The sequence below is a fragment of the Pundamilia nyererei genome, unplaced genomic scaffold (genome assembly GCF_000239375.1).
Source record: "Pundamilia nyererei isolate P.nyererei 1_Seehausen unplaced genomic scaffold, PunNye1.0 scaffold00160, whole genome shotgun sequence".
In the NCBI taxonomy this organism is placed as follows: Eukaryota; Metazoa; Chordata; class Actinopteri; order Cichliformes; family Cichlidae; genus Pundamilia; species Pundamilia nyererei.
In genome coordinates this window covers 202,757-226,167 of record NW_005187561.1, presented here as the reverse complement: position 1 = coordinate 226,167, position 23,411 = coordinate 202,757, and the positions used below count along the sequence as shown (strand labels likewise).

The 23,411-nt window shown below is 39.7% G+C and overlaps 1 protein-coding gene across 1 annotated transcript in view; it reads left to right on the top strand.

The window, feature by feature from the left end:
• Positions 1–23,411, top strand: part of dgkh (diacylglycerol kinase, eta) — a 59,832-nt gene that overhangs the window by 5,353 nt on the left and 31,068 nt on the right. Inside the window, exons 2-6 of the mRNA XM_013913932.1 lie at positions 318–398; positions 15,156–15,260; positions 16,425–16,557; positions 22,876–22,982; positions 23,212–23,337. Coding sequence (XP_013769386.1) covers positions 15,207–15,260; positions 16,425–16,557; positions 22,876–22,982; positions 23,212–23,337 — 420 coding nt within the window. The 5' untranslated portion in view covers positions 318–398; positions 15,156–15,206. The remainder of the gene's footprint in view (positions 1–317; positions 399–15,155; positions 15,261–16,424; positions 16,558–22,875; positions 22,983–23,211; positions 23,338–23,411) is intronic.

Sequence of the window (23,411 nt, the reverse complement as noted above, 5' to 3'; positions counted from 1 at the left end):
GCTTTGAAGCATTTTGGAAGTTTCAGTGTTAGAAAGCAAGTTTGTCCTTTTATGTTTTTCATGACTTTTACAGTTGCTTCCATTTTACACTAGAAGGTTTAACTAATTCATTTTAGGACTGCTTTGGTGTGGCCATGAAACAACATTTACCTCACAGCCAGTCACCGCTGTCTTCATGATGTAGTATACAAGTAACAATAGGCTACGTTCGGCCTTGTGCATTTCCAGAGACTCACTCTCGTGTTCTCTTCTGTGCCCTTTCCTGCTTTTTGGATCTTCCTCTCCTCCACCACCACCACACCGTCTCTTCTCTGCAGTCTCTTATCTTTGATGAGGTGGATCTGTCGGATGCCAGTGTTGCAGAGTCCAGCACTAAGAATGTCAACAACAGCTTCACAGTAAGTGTTGATCGACAACACATGTGCACACACACACTCAATACACACACCTACATTTTTGGTAATGACCAGTAGGAGGCGACTCCTCTGGTTGCAAAAAGAATTCCAGCAGTAGCTAGATCTTTGAAAAAACTGTCCTCATGTCCCGTGGTCTATGATGAAAGCTACTGAGTTCACATCTTATTGAATAAGATATTCATTTTGTAAATGATGGTGCCTGTTATAGTGAAACAGGGTGATTTATCATGGGACTCACATATCACCAACCTATGATGCGGCACCCCTTGTTCAAATCCATCAGTCATTCATCACATCAGGTTTCAGAACACCTAGATGAAGGCAAAGGGTTCACAACAGGACTGTGCTAAGTAAACAATATTGGCACATAGTAGTCAGTAGGGTTTGGCACTTAGTTGAGAATCTTTATCTCAGATTTAAGAAGTTTGGAAATTTTTTAATGTCAATAAATGTTTTCAAAGTTCAAAAAATGGAGCTGGCAGCAGTGACTGTTGGGAAATCTTTGGTAATAGAGAACAACTTTTAGCCAAAATATGAGAATTGCTCCTCCAAATGACGTCAAACTACGACTGTTTTTACACTGCATACCTGCCAACAAGCATTTCTCTCCTTTATTTTAAGACCGTCTCTCAGGGACTTTCCATCTCCCACTGATGCAACACTGAAAAACACTGAAACATAGTGTAATAGTATCGCCAGAATCAGTTTAAACATCACGGAAAACAGTGAAAGAAAGGATGTTGCAATCCAGTCTCCATACTTCTCCAAACCCCTTTACTTTGCAAATCTCATAGTTTTGAAACGTAAATGTTGGCAAGTTAAATTGTGCTCCATGACATCACACCAGCAAGATTTTATGAAGAATTTGTAAATGGTTGTCGAAACAGGAGAAGAGCACAGATAGATGCATATGTACGGATTGTCTGAATTATTAATAAGAAGATGATTGTTTCTTAACCTAGACTAACAGTCTTTGTGTATTTAGCTGGAAAGCTAGCTATCAGGGTTAACAAAACATGGGATATGCCCTTTAAGGGAAGTGATTCACCTGACAAGCTTTACACCTGAAAAGGTCAGTCTTAGTTATAAATAGAAAACATTACCATAGATTGCTAATTAGCATTGCTCCTTGTGTTTTTGTCAAATGCCTCTCAACACGGCACATCCAAACGGGTGATGTGGTTGTGAATGGACGGCTGAAAAGAACGAGAAGCTGTGAGTGTGAGTGTGTGTGAATGAGAGTATTACAAGCAGCAAGGATAAAAACAGAAAATAAAAGAGCTTGTGTCCTTTCTATAAATGTCTCTTCTCTCCTCGGTTGTTGCTATAATAAGAAACACAGAGGCGGAGGGGGTAGGCAGGAGAATGGTGCCCGGAGGAGAATACGGAGCTATTTTTAGCATCGGCTTGAAACGCTTCATTGGCTGGCTGGCAAAGCTTAAACCCCTGCCATATTCATAAATAAGATTATATGTGTGCAGTTGTGATAGGATGTGAAACGCTGCCTTATGAGCATCAGCATCTTATTAGAAGGTGAGTGCAAGGAGGCAGAAAGAGAAGAGGGAGGAAGGAAGGAGAGAGGGGAGATAAAAATATAAAAAGGACTAAATACTGTGGAGATGTGAAGAAAGAGGGGAAAGAAGGTCCTGACAAAAAAATAAATAAAAAATGCTTTACACTTATTATTGATTGAGGATGACTGACTCAAGATGGAAAGGCAGAAGGAAATCCTGGAGTGATGTCACACCACTGCTGACTGCATCCGCACACATTCTCCCAGGGGAAAAGAGGGGGAAAAAAGGGCAGCGAGCGAGAGATTGAGGCAAGAGCGAGCGCTGAGAGGAGGAGGAAGACGGAAGGGAGCGCGAGAACGGAGAAGAAATGAAAATAGGGTGGACCACAGTAGAGGGGCAGTGAAAGAAAAACCTAAAGGTAGTTCACCTGAAGCTGTAACACTCTTGACTTGTGGTTACGTGTGTCAACCCAGACACGGTCACACACACCAACCGGGGGAGACCAGGATTCATCAGACAGGTTGTGCAAGCACGACTTAGAGAGAGAAAGAGAGAGCGGTGCTGCAGAGGACGCACTGCAGGACTTTGACTGTGCAGTCTCTGTGTCCGTCTGTCTGTCTGTGTGGTCTCTTGTTGTTTTCTGTCTGTCAGTTGGTCCCCCGAGGATGAATGATGTTGCTGACGCCTTCTGTGCAGGTTGGTGCTAATTGGTTGAAAGGCTTGAAACATAAATGATTCGCTTCATCGTGCATGTTCGTGTAGGCGCTCTGCACATGACTCCTCGGTGTGCCTAATGTGCATGGTTGTATTTTAGCTGAGCGGACCTCTTAGTAACCTACCAGCAACATAAAGAAAAATGTTATGGTCACAAAAAAACTGAGAAAAAGGAATATTTTTCACTTGCATTCTTATAAATTCTTCAGCTGTTTTTTTTACAAATTGCCTTATTTGAATGAAAAGATTAATGCACGAAGGATATAGGAGTAAAAAATGATTTAAAAAAATCAAGAATGCATTCATCTGTGTATTTTTATGAGTGGTTATGCTCTAACACAGAGTTGTACAAGTGTATATGTTGGAATACACTTGTGTGTGTATATGTTTAGGTCTTTGTGGTGAATATGTGCTTGTGTGAATGTATAATGAGGCTGTCGTTGTCGCGCAGACAGGGAGCACCTTGAAGTCCACGTGAGGAAAGGCTCAACCCAACCCGAACCCACAAACTCGTTCCATCCTCTGCAGGAACAGCCGCCTCTCACGCTGACTTACTCGTGCTTATTTGCTCGGCTCTCTTTTTAATGTTTCCTTTGAATCCATACGAGGAATCTTTAGGAAATTCACGTTAGCTTAATTTTGGGTGTTTGCAGAATGTGAATTTAATCAGTTTATGCATTGGTCTGTGCGTGTGTTGTAGGGAGTGAGCAGCCTGATTTTCTACTGCGTTGTGTATGAAAGTGTCTAAAGCGTGACTTGTGTTCCAGATTATTGGGTCATTGTTGCTGATGTTTTCTACTCCTGGCCATAGAGAGAGGATATCAGAAGTAGCAGCCTCTTGGGCTGAAAAAGAGACCAACACCAAGATTTTAAAAACTACAGTTTATGGAGTGGTTGAGGCTGGCTACAAAAAGCAAGTCAGTCCCCACAGACTTCCATGTTAAAATGTTAACATTAGAGTATTAACAAGCTTGTTACAGCCTGGTACAGGAAACGCCCCATTTCCTATCCCAAAATATAATTATCTGCTATGAGGTATAGGCTGGATGCTCATATTAAAGATGCAGACACAATTGAAAATGCACATATTGAAAATGCAGACACAATTTTAAACAATGAGGTTGGTGTATGTGTTTTGCAATATTTTGTTTAACAGGAATAACCAGTCAAAGTAAGTAGAGATGAGAGTACCATGTTTTAGGCAGAAAATGAACAAGGCCCATTATAAGATAAATGAGGATTATTTTAAACAGTGAATCATCCAGGTTCCCTTTATAGAGCCACTTCTTTTTGTCACATGATGACCAGTTAGTCAGTCAGAGGGATGCCAGGAACCATTTTTGGAAACAGCCATTCCCGTTCCCCCTGGCAACAAATCTTATCACTATCTGAAAGACACAGATACACACACAAATACACATACACACACATGGATATAGTACCAGCAGATAGAACAGATAGAAGATGATCTAAGACCAAAGAGATCAATTTTCCCATGTGCATGTGAGTGCACACTCCAGAGCACAAATGGACACCCATACTCATGCTATTTTTTTCAGCTCCTGGGGGGTAATGAAGATGTATAGTGCTTAAAAGCATACAATATACTGTTGATTGAGCTTCCAAGACAAAAGTTATAGAGTCAGAGTTGCAGTGGGGAGAGAGAAGAGAGAAGAGATTTTCTCTTGTTGAACATGCAGAATAATTTATAAATGGACGATTGATTCAGTTAAACATGCACTGCAAACAAACAAGCAAGCATGAGAATACACACCAAATGCTTTCAGTAATTTGGGTGTTTTCTCCACTTAAGAGGAGAGGAAGAATCCTAATGTCATTAACTTTATTACTGGGTGAGGGCAAGGAGAGGACAATATTCAACATACACAAAAACACATTAATGCAGATAAGCATGTTTGACAGAGCTGGTACAATTTTTCATCATGGCTTCATTTTTCAGAACATGTTGTTCAGTTCTCAGCAACCCCCCCTCCAAAAAAACAGATATTGACTCAAGGTCCTGAGACAGATTGATTACATGAGTGATTAAGCTGACTGATGAGGAAATGAGAGTCAGGGAGCTTTTACTCCACACTTTTATTAATTAGGACTGCAGCTTTCAGTTATTTATTTATTTATTTTTGCTTTACCAATTGTTGAATCTATAAAATGTTTATAAGTTGTATCTTTTAAAGTGTTTTAGATGGAACATGCTAACCTTAATAAAATTCCATCCATCCATTCTATTCCACTTATCCAGTTCAGGTGTTCCTCCCTTAATAAAAATAATAAAGAAAATAACCTGATTTTAACATCTTTGAATGAACTTTGTTTCCATAGCTTTTACATAATTTGTGAATTGCTAGAATTTATTCTGTTAAAATAAACATCTGCTAGTGTTCCGGTCAACTTGGCAACACATAACTTTGTTAACTTGACAATAACCACATTCAGTGTGAAAAATATTATGCTTCAGTTGAGCATTTAGCAGAACTGTTGGGCAGTGTTCTCACCAGAAGGATTCCCACAGAAGAACATCTGTTAGAGCTAAAAGCTATATACAGAAATAAGGCTTATTAGGAAACAGAAGGTAAAGGGTATGAACTATCAGAGTTGGGTTAAAATGCACATTTCTGAATAATTTTTTAAAATAAACAAAAAAAAACCCCACACAAAATAACATGCAGCAGCAAGTCATATTTTACTATTTACAAAAAAGGCGCTATTAAATGCAGTTCATGTCTAAGTTTGTCTGTTTTCAAATTTGTTTGTTGATGAAAGACCTAGAACTTGGGTTATTGTGAATACTACTACCATTAAATTTAGAATTCTAGGATCATGTTTTCATTCCAGACTGATTGATAGCAGGGGTATTAGAGTGCAGACTTAAAGAGCCTGGCATGGAAACATTCAGAGCTAATACAAATTCATCATAAGTCTTCCATAGGCACCACTTAAAATTGATTGTAAGCCATCTCAAGCAATACAAAGTAATTCTTTTTTTCTTTTTTTTTTTTTACTTTTATTGCCAAAAGTAACAAGGCAATTCACAGCAACAACATAACCTGAGACCAAATTTGCAGTATATAATAGTGAGGATTATTCAAAAACTTAATTTCAAAGGAAAAACATACATATACATACATACCAATACTTACATTCCTTAGCACAGATGTAACAGTGTTAAGGCCTGAGTGTCCTGTCAAGATATTTTATAATTGGAGCCCATTTTTCTCGAAGGTTGGCACTTTTAGTTGTAGTTGAGCTGTTATCCGTTCCATTGTATAGACATGTGACATCATCCAAGTTCCATTTCCCATTGTTGTTTTATATGATAGGTATTATCAGACATGTCAATCAGCAGTTTCTGGTAAATCAAAGACACTTGGCTTTTCATTGTACCTGACTTTTCAAGCAGTTTTATAAAATGGTTTTCTAACCCGATTGGTTCTCTTCTAATATTGTCCCAATTCTTATGCTTTGTAATTTAGTCCCTTAACTGGAAATATCTATAGTGGACCCCTGGGGATAAAGCATATTTGGCCCTTAGATGGGCAAAACTTTTAAGAGTATTCTTTTCAAACAGCTGATTGACTGTAATCAATCCTTTCTCCACTCACCTTTCAAAACTCCGATCTGACAACGATGGAAGGAACTCAACATTTCCATTTATGGGAACAGCTCGAGACATGGTCAAATTCCCTTTTAGCATTTTTAACACTTGGTTCCAAATATTTACAGTGTGCTTGACCCATGGGTTAGTTATTTTAATTTTTTTCTGTGATTTTGGGTTGAGAAATGGGAGACTCCGAAGGGAGATACCTGGTAAGGAATACTCTTCCATAGATACCCACTGCATTTCTGAATCATGAATAATCCAGGCAGCCATTGATTTTAATTGAGCTGCCCAGTAGTACATTCTGTAGTTAATACAAAGTAATTTTGTTTATCTTTTATTTAATTTATGTTATGATACAAGGTTCATGGAAACTCTGTGTTTTACACTTTGTTTCACTTGAGATTCATGCGATTTTAACTTTTTTTTTTCTGTGTCAGCATACTTGTGTTCAGGAGCGATTCTAGAATCAGAGCTTTGGGGGTGCTGAGCACCCAGAGAGCTGCCCAGCCAGGCAAGATAAACTTTACTCGTCACGATGAGACTTCTTCCCTGGCTCTGTCAGTCCCTGCATCCTTAAATATCTCCAGTTGTCCGGAGTTCCCTCTGACTGTCTCCTTGGTGCATTTAAACCCCTGTTCCTCCCTGTCCTCATTGTCTGTTGTCTTCATCAGTCATCATAATTTTACCATCTCTGTGCAAGTCGGCAAATTTCTTTATTAAATCATAAGATTCTTAAATTCATCAAGTCTCTCTGTGCCTGGGTCCTCGTCACAAAACATGACATCACTTTTTTGAAAAGTCTGTAACAAAACCATCAAATCTGATCAAGGTTATGTAAATGCTGTTAAAGACTACTACTGCCAAAGAACAATGGATTGGAATTAAAAAAACAAAAACATATCCTAACCTTAATTACTGCGGGAGAATAATGAACGATGCTCATAGTGAGTAAAAAGTAAACTGAGTGCATTTTTTGGACAGAGATTCACTTTTAATGTGTATGTATAATATAATACAGATACATAAAAAATACACTCCAAAAATAGAAGAGTCCTTGAAATGTACAAAATACTATTAAAAAATTAGAAAAATGGAGACACCTTGGCCTTTGGTACGAAGTATACAATGTATGAAAAGATGTTTACTGCAGATACTACTATGGCTCTGCAGTTTTTTTCTTTTCTTTTAACCTATGTCGCCTCACCTTGAGGTTGGCAAATCTGTCTATCACATTTTGGTGTTCAAGTCTCTCAAGTATCTCTTTCTCAACTGACATCACAGCCAGGTGCTGGAGTCTGCTTTGACCCATGGTTCTTCTCAGCCAGGTATGGAGCTGACTTAAGACACTAAATGACCTCTCACAGCTACAGCTGCTAACTGGGTTTGTTAGGGCAACCTGAATTACAGTTTTCACTGTGGGGAAGATCTGATTATCCAGAAGATTGTACAATGTTAACATATCTGGGGTGGCACCAGCCTAACTCTTGAGCTTCAAAAAGTTTTTGGCAACCGTGACTTCCTCTGACTGAAGTTCGCTATGGTAATGCAGTGCCAGGGCTGACAACCCAGTTTGTTTTGCAAATTCTGTATAGCAGCTTTAATATGGGACAACATAACTTCCAGATTGTATGAGTAAAATTAGTTGGGTTTTTTTTTCTTTGCCGGTTTAACAGTTTCTGTTTTGCCTGTTAGTATTCCCTGTCTGTTTTCTTACCTGGTTCTTGCTGAACTTGTACTTTCTCCTCATGTTCCCCTCTTTCCTCTCTCCCTCTTTGGACTGACAATCATACACAAATAGTTTGTATTCAATTAGATTAAAAAAAACTATTAAGATCACTAATAAAAAAGTCCTCTCTCAGTGTAATTTCAACCAAAAGGCAAATAACCAAACCACATGTACATCTAATAAAAGATATGAATATTGAAACACTGATCTAACATTATCCTTTATTGACGGATCATTTAATTTTACACTTTTACCTGAATGTGGCTCCGTTTTTTGAAAAAAACTTCCTCATATCCATTATGAACCTGGCTGTCTATACTTTTGTTGTTAAAATGTTCCATCTCAATTAAGTAATGTATGCTTTTTGTATTTTTAGTAGTGTGTCCCACAAACAGCAAATATTGTCAAAAAAAAGTAAGAAATCTTTGGGGGTGCTTTGATTCATTCCCAAAAATGGGCTAAAATCGCCCCTGCTTGTGTCCCATTAGAAAACTAAAACAACTGAAAGTGAAACTTATGAACCTCTTGAGACAAAGAGCAAGCTTTAACACAGTGAGTCACTGAAGACTGGTGTTATTGAACCTGTAATGCAACAGAAATGAAGTATAACAAATGCTACTTCCATTTTAGTAACAGTATTGCTAGGTGGCCTTTTCTGTGGGTATTCCAAAGTTGACAGCCTTTTGGAAATGGTGGTGGGGTGTTCACATTCAATCTGATTGCAATAGTTGGACCTCCTATGTGGAAGGGATTCTGTGAAGACAAGAATTTGCACTGGTAAATACATACACTGATCAGGCATTGCATTATAACCACCTGTCTGTTGTGGTGTGTATAATATTGTGTTGGTCCATTCCTGACTTGTTGAGGCATGGACTCCACTGAAAGTGTGCTATAGTATCTGCACTGAGATTATAGCAACATATTCTTTAAGTCTTGTAAGTTGCGAGGTGGGGCCTCCATAGTTTGGACTTGTTTGTCCACCACATCCCACAGATGCTTGATTGGAGTGAGATCTGAGGAATTTGGAGGCCAAGTCAACACCTCCTCCTTCTGCTTTTCAAACTGTTCCTGAAACATTTTTGCTTTTCTTCATGATGCATTAGCCTACTGAAAAAGGCCACAGACGTCAGGCAATACTGCATCCATGAATGGGTGTACATGGTCTGCAACAATGCTTAGGTAGGTGGTGTGTGCCAAAGTGACATCCACAGGGATTACAGGACCCAAGGTTTCCCAGCAGAATATTTCCTAAAGCATCACATTGCCTCTGTCTGCTTGCATTCTTCCCATAGTGCATCCGGGTATGGTATGTAAAAAAAAATTGCCCATTGTTGGGGCTTTCGGCAGTGGACAGCACGGGGTCAGCATGGACACCCTGACTGGTCTCCATCTCTAGTCACATACATTCCAACAAACTATGATGGACTGTGTACACCTTTCTATCAGAACCAGCATTAACCTTTTAGGCAGCTTTGAGCTAAAGTAGCTCATCTGTTGGATCTGACCACATGGGCCAGCCTTCACTCGCTCATCAATGAGCCTGACCACTGCAGAATTTTGACCCTTGTCAGACTCACTTAAATCCTTATGCATCCCCATTTTCCTTGCTTCTAACACATAAACTTTGAGGATAAAATGTTCACCTGCTTTAATATGTCCCAGCCAGTAACAGGTGCCACGATAAAGAGATAATCAGTGTTATTTATTTTACCTGTTAATGTTAGTAATTTTGCCCGATCGGTGTATAAACTTTCTTTAGCATGTTCAACTCAAAGTGACTTTCCTAGAGAACTGGAGAGTTAAAAGTGTGGGTATCATGTAAGCTTTGTCATGCCATCCATTTTTATATAACTCTGCTGCACTGCATGTGCATTCACACATGGTTGACCCTTAATATGTAATGAACATTTTGTCACTGGGCAGAGCTGCTTTATAGGGTTTAGTAGCCTCCTACTAAAGTGTGTCTAATGAGAATAACTGACTCCCTGATGTTTCATGTTTCTTTGTAGCTTAATGTTGAGATGCATCCAAATGTGTGCATGTGTGCATTAGTACTAAATAGCAATAGACTACAAGCTGTGTTAAATTGTAAGAATTTGGTGTTTTTGTGAGGTAATTGATTAAACAGAAATTCATTTTGGTCTCACTGCTGAGAAAACTACAGTCGCATTCTTATGAGTCAGTCTGAGAAGCATTTTAATAGTATTTGTGTTGAGTTGTCTGCCCTATAAGTCCAACGAGATGGGTTTTTTTATTATGTAGTGTGTAGATTCAGTCTTTTATTACTCAGTTCCTATTGAGCCACACTCACCCTGTAAATGCACTCCATGGTTCACTTGTTTTATATATCCAAAGCAATAAAATATAGAACCAAAAAAGTCTTAGTTTATCAGTTTAGGACATTTCATTTTGTAGCTTAAAGAAAGTAATGTTGTTATATAGGTAACAAAGTACATAAGTTTACCTCCACCAGAGCTTTGGCTATTTGAAACATGTTGATGCAAACCAGATGGTCAGTGAGCAACAGAAACCTTTCTACAGAAAGAAAGGCAGTGCAGCACCAGATGTATCATTAAAACCCTAAAATACACATACCCTAATAAACATTGCACACTATACACACTTGCAGCCATAGTGACACGGGTTTGTTGTGCACCTGCTGTTTTCCACACCTTGTAATAGCCTCGGTTGCTACAGGTCTAAACAGGCCTGCAATCAGAAAGACAGAGGGGGAGTTAGGGGTAGTGTCTCACTCATTTTTTCTTTGATGGATGCATTTAGTCCAAAGGCTGTGTGGACTGCACTGTAACACATTTGTCATCTTATTGCTAAAAAGGATGCAATTTAAGAAAGGATTGGAGCTCCACAGCAGTGTATTGCTTACAAGTGGTGTGCATTTGAAATGGTGCATCAAAAATCAGGGAGAGAGCGAGAGGCTAATCAGCTGAAGTCTATGAATATTTGGAGACATTAATAAGTTAGAGGAAAAGCTGCAAAGCTATGTATTTTTCCTCGTGCAGTTTTTACACTGAACCTGGAAAGTATTCACAACACTTCACTTGTTCCATATTTTGTCATGGTACAGCCTTATTCCAATTCCAGCATTGTAAATAAATCAACCACCAGGAACCTTCATAGAGCTGGTTGCCTGGCCAATCTGAGGGATCAGCGTAGAATGGCCCTAGTCATGGAGGTGACAAAGCGCACAATAATAAAGGATTGGATTTATATAGCGCTTTTCCAGGCACCCAAAGCGCTTTACAACGCCACTATTCATTCACTCTCACACACTGGTGGAGGAAAGCTACACTTGTAGCCACAGCTACCCTGGGGCAGACTGACAGAAACGAGGCTGCCATATCACGCCATCGGCCCCTCTAGCCAACACCAGTAGGCGGTAGGGAAAAGTGTCTAACAGAGACAGAGAGCCCGGGGATCGAACCAGCAACCTTTTGGTTACAGATGCGCTTCCCAACCCCCTGAGCCACGGTCGTGCGCTTATTCCAGTGTTGCTTTGTGGAAAGACGAGAACCTTTCAGAAACACAACCATTTCTGTTGCACACCACCAATCAAACGTGTATGAGTGGCAATATGGAAACTACTCCTAATGAAAAAGGTACATGAACAATGAAGCATGGTGGTGGCAGAATCATGCTGTAGGGATGTTTTTTGGCAGCAGGAATTGGGACACTAGTCAAGGTTGAGGGAAAGATAAATACAGCTATATGTCTGTGTAGGTTCTTGGAAAGAAAGCAACCAGATTTCATTACATTTTATGAAGACAAGAGGTGAAACGTCTTTACAAAGCTAAAAAAAATCCATAGCCAAGATAAGAAAATGTTTGGCTACGAAACCACGCTGTGATTGTCCTTGAGTGGCCCAGCCTGAGCCCAGACGTGAACCTGATTGAACATCTCTGGAGAAATCTGAAAACAAGCTGATGCTCCCCATTCATTATTATTGAGCTTCTCAAAAAGACTTGAGGCTGTAATTGCTACCAAAGGTGCCTCAACAAAACGCTGAGCAAAGGCTTGGTATATACATGTAATATTTTTGTTTTTCATTTTTAATAAATTTGAAATAATTTCACTTTGTCAATTTTCGGTATTGTGTGTAAAATTGTGAAGGCGAAAAGGTGAAAAATGAATTTAATACATTTTGGAATAAGACTGTAAAATGATAAAATGTGGACCAAGTGATGTGTTGTGAATACATTCCAGATGCACTATATTATAGGCTGCTTCTTCTTAAATTATTGAAGAAGGGAACAGAAACTTAATAACTGACTGCTTGTGAACTATCCTTCCTAGGATTAGCTCCAGCAGAGCAAACTGCACCTAAAAATGTAACATGTGGATGAAAGCAGGTGTAAAATCTGAGGCTGTTTTATTAGACACAATGCGACACAGTGAGTCAGAGAGAGAGGGGAGGGAGTAATAAGACAGTGCTGTTTCTTCTGAGTAATGGATAATGAAAACACTTGATGATGGCAATGAAGAATGTAACAGTAAATTAAAATATGCACATGAGGTGACCTCAAAGAGAAGCACCAGAACAGAAGATAAAGACACAGCGGAGATGCAGACCTTTATTTATGTTCCTGATTTCCATTTCTGCGTTTTTACAGTATGTGATTGCAAAATATAAGTGCATAGAATTGTATATGTATATCAAAAAGAGATTAATTATGTCTGCACTGTTTTGGTCAAAGTTAGTCTCCAGTAGATTTCTGTTCAGAATTCCTTAAGTGCCTTGTCTCCTCCCTATATAACATCTGTGTCAATGATCTTTTGTTTAGAGGCTAGTATTTCCTCACATATAGATTTCACTGACTAAGGTCCTTAACTGTATACAGAATACATCATTGGACTATTGTTCACACAAGTCTGAGCTGATAAAATAATGGACAGAGGTAGATGCTGCCTCTGGGTTTGAAAGTTACGTTGTGGGCATTGAAGCTCATCTGCTCATTCACAGCTGTATGTATGACCGAAACGGTATGGAGCTCTTTCTAGACCGGAAGCAGCAACATGGAGCTTGGTCTGGGTAGCAGCTGGATGAAGGAAAAACATCACCATCAATAAAATTTCAAAATATATGTTGCTTGATGACAGCAGATACTTTGCTGATACACATGAGCATAGCTAGAAGCAAAGAAAATCTTGTGGGTTTGGGTTTTTTTTTAAACAGCTTCTGAAATGCAAGAGTGTGATCATGACTGGATACCACTTCGGCATCTGATATACCTCGGACACAGAAGATGTTGTTGTTCCCTCGGACTAGTATCAACAGAGATCCTGCACCTGCTGCAAGAACACAAAGTGTTGCAATGAAACATTTTGCCATCATAAAAGACAGAAAATTATTTTCACATCTAAAAAATTTTTATTTTTCAGATTCACAGTACAGTTTAACTACAAGGTAGAGCATGTTAAGTTATTATTACATAGCAAAACATTATGCTACACAGTAAAGTATTAAATATGAAGTAAAACAAAGTATATACAAGGTGTAAAGACACCTTGTATATACTTTTCTGCATCTTTTCCCCTGCAATCTTTGTGTGTACCACAGAGCCATGGCTCAGTGGCTGAATGTCTGAGTCCCACATCAATGCAAGCTTCAAGCAATTTATAATTCTTAGCTTTTTTTTTTGATGTATCGTAATTCACCACAAACTGTTTCTGAGAAAATGTTGGGGAACAAGAGCAAGAGCTCCTAAAACTAAAGTGACCATTCTTTGTGTTTATATGGATCTATCCTTCCTAATAACACTCCTTAGCCTAATTGTTTAGCATCTGTCTGTGTCCTATTGTGTTGTTAATCTCCCAGGTCATTTGGATGTTTTGTTTCACCATTTGTTAGTGTGTTTTCCTCCTTGTTACCTGTTGGCGTTATGATTCCCAAGCTCTTTAAAAGCATGTGAAGCCAACATGAAAGTCATTTAAACCTAAATCCTTCCAATGGAATCGGAATCGGAAACCCAGTTGTCTCAGTCTGTGACCTCTTTCTTGGTGATTTGTAATTTTAGTTGCTAGTTTTCTGTGTCTTTCAACATAGCTTCATTTTCACTTTGTGAATTATGGGCCCATTTAGAGTGAAAAAGCTTTAGGATAGAGATACCTTGTGAGTAATAAGTTCCTACTAATGATGCACTAGTATTGCTTGTTTGTCACAGTTGGTTTTAAAAATCAAAAATAACAATGAATAAAACATTTAACTAGAGGCAGTATCAGACAAGTAATGCTGTGCCAATTTTCAAGTTATTGTGGCTATGACCATCTTATCTATACAGTCTACAGATTTCACAAGCAGCTTCTCTGTAGACAGTATTTTAAATTTCGCTCTTTATTTTTACACTTTGTTTTCCACACTTGTCCAAAAAGCAGACTGGATAGCTCAATAAATGAATTACATGGTTTTAATTATTATCTCATTTGGTAATACAGTCCACTTAAAATATGGCATTTGTATTTAGTGACCTGCTTTAGACAAAGCATTTCTTGCAGATAGAAAGCTAGTGGTTGGAGCAGTTTTAGTGCTGTGAGATTATCTTGTGTATGTGTGTGTGAGCCGTGCCTGTATTTCAACTCTCTCCTCTCACTAATGTAAATCAAGATAACAATGACTTGGAAAGAAATGGAGAGAAGGAAGAGATGAGTGAGCATAAATAAGTGATGGGCTGTTGAAAGGGTGCTGTTTGTCTGTAGGGTTATCTACAGGCACTGTCCTTTAAACACACGAACACACACACACATGCTCACAAGTAGAGGACGAGAGAGGAGGAGGCAACGGGAGAGAGAGAGGCTCTTTGCCTTTAGTGAGGCTCTTTGCCTGTCAGCACATATCTGCCTCAAAGCCTCATGAAGAGCTGGGAAGAGACTTAACTGAAGAAGGTGTGAGTGAGCTAGAGTTAATGAGAGACAAAGAGAGTGTATGTATGTAAGAGAGAGAGAGAGCGAAGGAGAGAGAGAAAGAGGGAGGGGGGCTTTACATCCTTGCTCTCTCTTAAAGACAGAGCCGGTTGTTCTCCACTCAGAGGTACCGCAGGCTGAAGAGGAAAGAGCTGGAAACATTAAGCTCTGTTTCGCTTGCGCTCTCTCGCTGTTTAGCCACAGTATCTGTCTCACTCTCTCGTACCTCCTCCCCCCTTTGCCTCCAGGTGATCACTCCGTTCCGTAGGCTCATCCTCTGTGCTGAGAACAGGAAAGAGATGGAGGACTGGATCAGCTCGCTCAAGTCCGTCCAGTCCAGAGAGCATTACGAGGTAAGGTCCAGTTCAACAGATTAAAGTGTGTGTGTGTGCGTGTGTGTGTGTGTGTTTGTGGAGGGGAGGGGGGGGGTTGTTTGGCAGTTTTGGGGATGGGATACATAGAAATGCGGAGTTCAGATAGGGCTGCAGCACATGCATAAGCACGCCTCCACCCGCATGTTGTCACATGTTCGACACTGGGCAGAGTAACAGTAAGAAAAACTGTATTGGCACATCCTATTCTCCCAAGTGTTTTTTCTCCTTATGACTTTCTAACACAGAACATACTCGGTAGATGCCTATTTGAAAGCTTTTTTTTTTCACTTCAAGCCAGTATTTCTTGAAGAATCTAGAAAACATGTTACCAGCATCAAAACTGATCGTAACTGCTCAGCGTATTCCACTGTCAACAGAATATGTTAAGAAGACTGTAAATCCTGGCTGTGCACTGACAGCGAGGTGATGTGGCGAGCACAGGAAGAAAGCTGTGCTGCATTTTAATGCCTTTGATTTGAGAGGGAAATCTTATATAAGACCCCATCCCTCACCCCCTTACTGCACTGCAGTGCTGCAGCAACCCCAGAGCTCACACAACACAGGGAACACACATGTTCACACAAACACACGCACACACACAGACACACAAGCATGCGCACTCCTGCCAATATGTCCACACAGCAGCATTTAATTGCTGTATCCTTTTATGTGACACTGTTAAAGAATGCAAGTACCCCAGTTTGTAAGCACCTGTTACAGTTGTACTTGTGAAAAACCAATTATATCCAGGACTGCGCCAACTACTGCAGATGCAACACCCACATGGGTACACTACACTGTTGCTCCACAGTAGGACCTCTCCATATACTAATGTGTAGAGGCATCCAGTTCATCTGACCTGGGTGTGTAGCTTTTTGTAAAAGTCGTCACTCTAACAACTCTAAGGAAGTGGAGGCTCTCTCTCTCCTGTGGAGGCTCTTTTCTTATACCAGGCACTTTCCTAACTAATGTTGTCATGGTGTTAGGGGAAAATGAATAATAGTTATTCTAAAAGAAAGCTAGTATACCACAAAGGAGTCGAGTATCAATTGTGTGTCTGTAAATCAATGTTCAATGTTTTTTCTTTTTGATCATGCTTACATTTGTGACATGTGACTGCTGTTTTCACCTCTCCTTTGCCAGACAGCACAGTTTAATGTGGAACATTTCTCAGGGATGCACAACTGGTACGCCTGCTCCCATGCACGGCCCACCTTTTGCAATGTTTGTAAGGATAGTTTGTCTGGGGTCACATCTCACGGCCTCTCCTGTGAAGGTGAGTACAAATACACTCAAAACTACACATGTTTACTATCACAAGTGTGAAACTCAAAAAGGATCATTATTTCATGTATTTCACTTTAAATTTGGGGTAAGCCAACATGTTTTTGTCATCACTGGATGAAAAATCAAAAGATTTTTGGCACTAGCACATAGACTACTCAATACTCCATTTGCAGTCCGCTAGTTTCTCCTGTCCCTGTTCTCACTGTAAGTGCATCTCCTCACACAAATGATAGGTCCTGTGCAGTAGAGCTATCTAACAACAAAAAGGTGAAGTGAAATAATGTTAAGTTAGTACTGAGTTGACAGTAACATAGTGTTAGCCTAAGTGCACTAAAAGCTTCAGAAGATGGCACGAGTGCAAACAAGAGAGAGGAGGACAGAGAGACAACGGAAAAAATTTGTCATCTACTGGTAAGCTTTTCACTCGTGCCACAAACTACTGCAGACAATGAAGAAAATTGTTGGTGTAGGAGGTATGACATCCATCCAAACTTCCAAAGAACCGCTGCACTGCTGCTAACTGCATGGCTCTCAACAGCTATGAGGTCACTAAAGACCTTGGTACTTGTTTTTGTTGTTGTTGTTTTTTTTGGTTTTTTAGGTTGCAAAAAAGGTCGCAAAAATTGTCACATATGTAACACTTAAAATGTCTTAAAATGCATTTTACTTCTCCAACACAAACACCTACACTGATTGGAGAGCTAACCGCAGCCTCACAGAGTAAACAAATATGTGACGTATGATGAAAAAGATTCCAGAACTCTGCCCATCCCAACACACCAGATGTAAATTTGGCTGCTTTTCCTCTCAGATTGACGTGGACATTCCATGTCTCGTCCTACATTTCAGTCACCATGGACTTAGGTGTAATTATGGTGATTATTAGGTCAGCTGGCAAGTATCTCCAGGTAGAGTAAAAATCCTTTTTTAACAGAAGGGAGCTCATGGTAGTTGCCCTAATATGAGCTGTTTTGCGTAAGTCTGTGCTTCACTATATCTATATCAAATAATAATGTGAGCATATGTACTAAGCCAGCTGTCTCCAACCTTTTTTGCGCCACTGACCGACAATATTTTCCACGGACCGGCCTTTAAGGTGTCGCGGATAAATACAACAAAATAAAAGTAGTACTGGTACCGAAAAAAATACGATTTATTCATAACACACGTGAAAAGACCCAGGAAAACCGAGTTAACAATAAAAATGATAACAAAATAACGCTGAAAACCGATAAAAACCCTGAAAACTATACATTTCACACCTGAGCCTCAACTCACAGACCGGTACCGGTCCGAGGCCCGGGGACCGCTGTACTAAGTAATCCCTGTGAAACTAAAGCTCAGGCTTCAGATTGCTTTTTTAAAATGTTTTTTAACTTGTGTCTGTGTCATGTCGGTGAGAGTGGTTACTCCTAATATGGTCGTCTCATGTGGAACAGGCAAGGAAGCTAAAACTACTTGCTTCACACAGAGGATCATCTCGCATCAAGACTCAGCATAGGACAAATAAAGATAGGTTTGAATTCTGAAGCACACAAAGCTAGTCTAGTAGAGTCTAAGCATATCATGATAGAGATGGAAATGGGCACATTAAGTCTTCTTTAATGAGAATGAGGCAGGTTGAAATGATGCTGAATTATCTTGTGAAGAATTTGTTTTTAGACACATAGTGTTTTCTTACATAACTCTCTTTCCTGGCTCCTACTTCAAATAGCCACTCTTTTAAGATCAGACACCCTATAGTATTGCAACAGATGATTTTGCTTTGGAAGCAAAGCCTGTGAGTTGGCAGGTCTATAGGCACTTTGGGAAGGCTATATTGCTATTTTACGTAAGGACTGGTGAGTCACTGAAGTGAGAAAAGCCTTTTCTTGTGTCTGCCCAAGTGCAGCAGATTGGATATACCTGAGCCAGCAAGAGTCTTTGAAATGCACTGGGTTGTGGAGCAGGATGCCCACCAAGCTCACAGCCAGCATATCAGTGCATGTCACCCTGTATTCATATGCTTTTATGCCATATTGCGCGTTAGATAAGCGTTGACTTAGACTGCATTTTTTTAAAATAGCATTTCACTTGCCTCCAATTGCCCTTAACAGGGAAAAAACTGTTAAAGGATCACGAATGACACCATATCTCCTCACCTCATGTGTGAAAGAACAGAGAAATGGGGTGTTATGAGGAAGGTGTTTGACATGGGGGGCTGACACTATTTTTTTTTTCTTTTTTGTACTTTCTTTTAGCTGGTGTAAAGTGTTATTGACAGGCAGCAGGCCATAATGAGCACCATCTGCATATCCTCTCACTCTAATTTTGCTAATGTTCCCCTGTGAGCATGTGCATGTGTAACTCAGTCCTGTGTGTGTGCCTACATGTGCGCTGGGTTTGCTGTATACGTGTGGAGGCAGTGAGAGCCTCTCCACTCAGTGCTCATTATCCTCTCATTTCCAGAGCAGAAGGCAAAAGAGAGAGACGTAGAGAGAAAGACCAAATCATTAGAGCAGTATCTAATGGTTGTTATTTGAATCGGCTTATTTTGCGCCACGCATAGACAAGCAACAATAGGAAGGTGCATTGAGATTATGGGGTTTTCATTATACATCACTGAGAGAAGCCTTCCATTGGGAACAAGGTACCTACAGGCAGACATTCAATGGACATTGTTTTTTGGGCTAAATCACCATGAAGCAAAGTGAAAGTTACATATGGATATACAGTAATGGCATAAAAATGCTTATATGTTTATTTTAATTCTTAAAATGGCCAGTGCCACTTTTTAACATATCAATAAAAGATTTCATATATTTTTTTATTGTCTGCTAACGTGCAAAATGATTGTAAGTACTGAAGTAGATCCACAACCTTATTTCTTTATATTTTTTTAGGATAACACTGTGTTGTCATCAACTCAGTAATAACTTTCACTTCACCTTTCTGAGTTAGATAACTCAGAGTGAGACAACAGAGCTCTTCGCTAAATTGTATGTATAGACAACACTGGCTCATACACTGTGTTAGATGCCTTTTTTATGCTTGAGTGATTCATGGGACAGTGTTAAGTGGCATAACAATCAAAACAACATTCCTCTGAAAATGGTCATGTAAAATGAGTGGACTGAAAATAAGAGAAAAAGCAGCCAATATTAAAAGAAACACTTGGAAAGACCTTCAGAAAGTCTGGAGAGCTATTATTCAAGATACATCCACCCATCCATCCAATTCCTTCCAATGATGCAATTAAGGTCGTAGCTGTTCCAGCTGTCTTGCTCAAGACTACAGTTAAGGTCTCCCTTCTTGAAAGCAAAATAGAGAGAAATGAGAGGTGGTTCAAGAGTTTTGGACAATACTGCTGTAATTTGTAAATGTTTTGGTGATACAAAGCAGTTGTAAAGCACCTGTGGCTCAGGAGGTAGATCTACAACCTGGAAAGTCAGTGGTTTGATCTCTGGTGTCCTTGGATAAGATGTTGAACCCCAAGTTGTCCACAGTCCAATTTTAGTGAATGTGTGGAAGTGTGTGTGTGATAGGTACAAAGCTGTAAAAATGAATGTCTGTCAATGGACAAATGTGGCAAATGTAGTGTCAAAGTCTTTTGAGTCCTCAGTAAGAGTAGAAAATTTGCGGTAAATTATTCAATTTACTGCACAAATAAACTATGTCATAACTTTTGTGATAACACAGGGCTTTATCTAGCTTTGACATAGCCGTACCATTCAGGTGTGCATGTTACAACAGTTGTTACTGTGTTCACACATTTTTAGCACAGAGTTGGAGTGGTTAGCACCTGCTGACTGGCTAGGGAATTTTACTGTAAGGAACTTATCTGCAGGGACACGCTCCACCCTGACAACCATAGCTGGATAAGCACTGAAGATTAAAAAGATTTCAAAGACATTTAGCTATAAAAGGGCATTGTTTTAACCAAATCGTTGCATTTTTTAAAATGTGATGTTTGGCACACATTATTTAAATGTGTGCTAAGCATGCCTACATGTTCCTGTATGTTCTGCAGAATGGCTAATTCATTGGAGTTATTTCAAAATACTTTCATTGTCAGCAGCGACAGTGAGAATGGGAGGATCACCCGTGGGAATATGAGAACCAGTATGTGAGAATGGGTGAGAATGGGAGAGAGTGGGAGACAAGAAAATAGAGAGGCTATCATAGAATGCAGTCTTTATTAAACTTTGAGGGCAGCCTGCCAAACAGTTTCACAGCAATCAGCGTGGCTTAAATTTCCCTTCGATTTCCTGCACGGGACAGTCAGTGGGGATTGATTTGTGCTACCTACCCATAAACACACACACAAACCGTAAAAGCAGTTTGCCTTTCCGTCTATATTTCACCCTCACACAGACACTCACAGTCTGAGACAATGTTTTCTTCTAGTCTGGTTTGTATGACGGCTCTGTGTTTGGCCATTAACAGGCAGTGGTATTATGTCCTGAGAATTCTCTTAACGTCCTACTAATGCTCTCTAACAGCATTTAGTGGTAGACGAGATTGAAACATTGATTTTGCTCCCGGATATGACTTTGGCTCAGTTTGTAGTGTATCTGTGTGGCATGCCTAATGATGAGGTTTTGCGTGTTTAGAGAGAGAGAGGACAACAAGGTGGGGTAGCTGGAAGCAAAGCTCCCCATATCACAGACATTATTCATGAGTCTGCTAAGTGCCTCATCTTTACAGGAGAAAAAGTCGAGAGCAGTCTCCGTCTGTCTGTGCCACTGTACTGTTTCTTAAGAGACATTTATGTTGTATTTACACTTCACTCTTCATTCCTGTTCAAAGCAGCCAGCATTAAACGCATTCAAGTCCATGCTTCTGCTTCTCATTTATATGGACTAAAGCTTGATGGACTGGATGTTAAAGTTGTACAATGACTTTGTCAGCACTGATCATCTTTAGTAAAAATGATGTAAGATCCCTCCATCACCACACCTACTTGTAGCTCTGTGTTTACACTGATCAAGTAACAAAAATCTTACCAGGCTTAAGCCCTGTGAAGCTCCAGATCTCTCTTTGTTAAGTGAATGTCCATTCAAGGTTCCTTCTTTTTTTCCTTTGTTTCGATCACTCTTTACCTCCTTTGACACCAGAGAAACATTTCGTTTGCCCGGTAGACCTTCCACAATCATTCCCATTGCTGAACCATGCAGCATTTGATTAACCTGGGAGAACTACCCAATCTCTCCAACAGTCTAGGAAAAAAATGCTGTCCTCTTCCAGTTTTGGTTGCTTTTTTCAGCCTTCATTTTCTTGATTTTCTGGTAGACAGTAAACGCATAGTGAAAGTAAGGTTAGCAATGTAACACTGCTAAAAACCATTGTTCTCTAACTACTACATTACTTCTTAAATCAAGAAGCGTCTGACGTTTCAGTTGAATAGTTAGGTATTTGATAGGCGGATTGATAGCACTCTAATACTCTCTTAGCTTAATTTAGCACAGACAATGGAGACAGACAACACCTAGCATGACTCTGTTGCAAACTACCTCTCAAATGGAGGTAGTCAAGTTCATGAGTTGAATAGTTTGGTCTCACATAGGGTGCTGCAGGAGGTAGAACAGGTCATGTACCAGCCAGAAGGTTTCCAGGTCAATCCCTTGCCCCAATCTGCAGTTTGAAATGCAAATGTCAGGTTGTAAACTGGGCTAATATGGCTCACGATGAAGTGTTTTCAGAACTTTTTTGAGAATTTACGCACACAGTAGGCCTCTCATTTGGACTAATTTATTAAAACACTGGGTGTGTCTGTTTCTGAGGTCTTCATTTGTGTTTTCAGTCAAGAAAAATAATTCATATTATGTTGCTGCCATTTTTTTTTGTTCCTGTGCAATATTTCGGCAGATGTGCAATTTCCATCCCTATCCTTAACAACCATAGCCCTTCCACCCTATTATTATTTATTGCATTTTATTATGATGCCCTTGTACACACCCCCACAATGCTTCTTGCAACCCAAACAACGTGTATATAGTGTACATAGTATTCTTATATTGTTTCTCTTTCTTTTGTTGTATATTGTTTTCTTTACTTTCGCACCTTTGTGGTCTTGCTACCTAATTTGACTGTGCAAGCAAGTGTACAATGACAATAAAAGTTCTAAATTTTATCAAATTAGAAAAAAATGACAATTCAATTCAAACTGAATTGATCTTAAATTGGCTAGAAATACATGGTTTATAGTCTTTGGAGGAAGATTATCTGGATCACTGTTTGATTCATAAATAACTGTCATAATCATCAAAGTGACAGTTGAAAGGTGGAAACCATTGTCAGACTCAGGTGTGATATTTGTGTTTTACAGTGTGCAAATTCAAAGCGCACAAACGCTGTGCTGTCAGAGCCACCAACAATTGTAAATGGACCACCCTGGCCTCCATAGGGAAGGATATCATTGAGGATGAGGATGGGGTAAGTTTGTTCAAAAGCAGTCTTCTTTGAAAGGCAGAATGTTCATGTAATTTTTTAATAAGATTTTGAGCTGGTTGGGAATTTCCTCAGCCTGGTTTTCTTCAAAGAGTTTCTAAAATATAATGTGGGAGTCAATATAGAAAACTGTCCTAGTTCAAGTGAACGGAAGCCGACATTATTAACCATTTTTAATTTTGTGTGTGTGTGTGTGTGTGTTTGAAACCTACAGATTGCAATGCCTCACCAGTGGTTGGAAGGCAACCTGCCTGTCAGTGCCAAGTGTGCTGTGTGTGATAAGACGTGTGGCAGCGTGCTGAGACTGCAGGATTGGCGCTGCCTCTGGTGCAAAGCTATGGTAAGGCATCTATCACATGCACATCGCACATAACAATAAAACCATCTGGTTAATTTTATGTAGGTTCCCTGTTG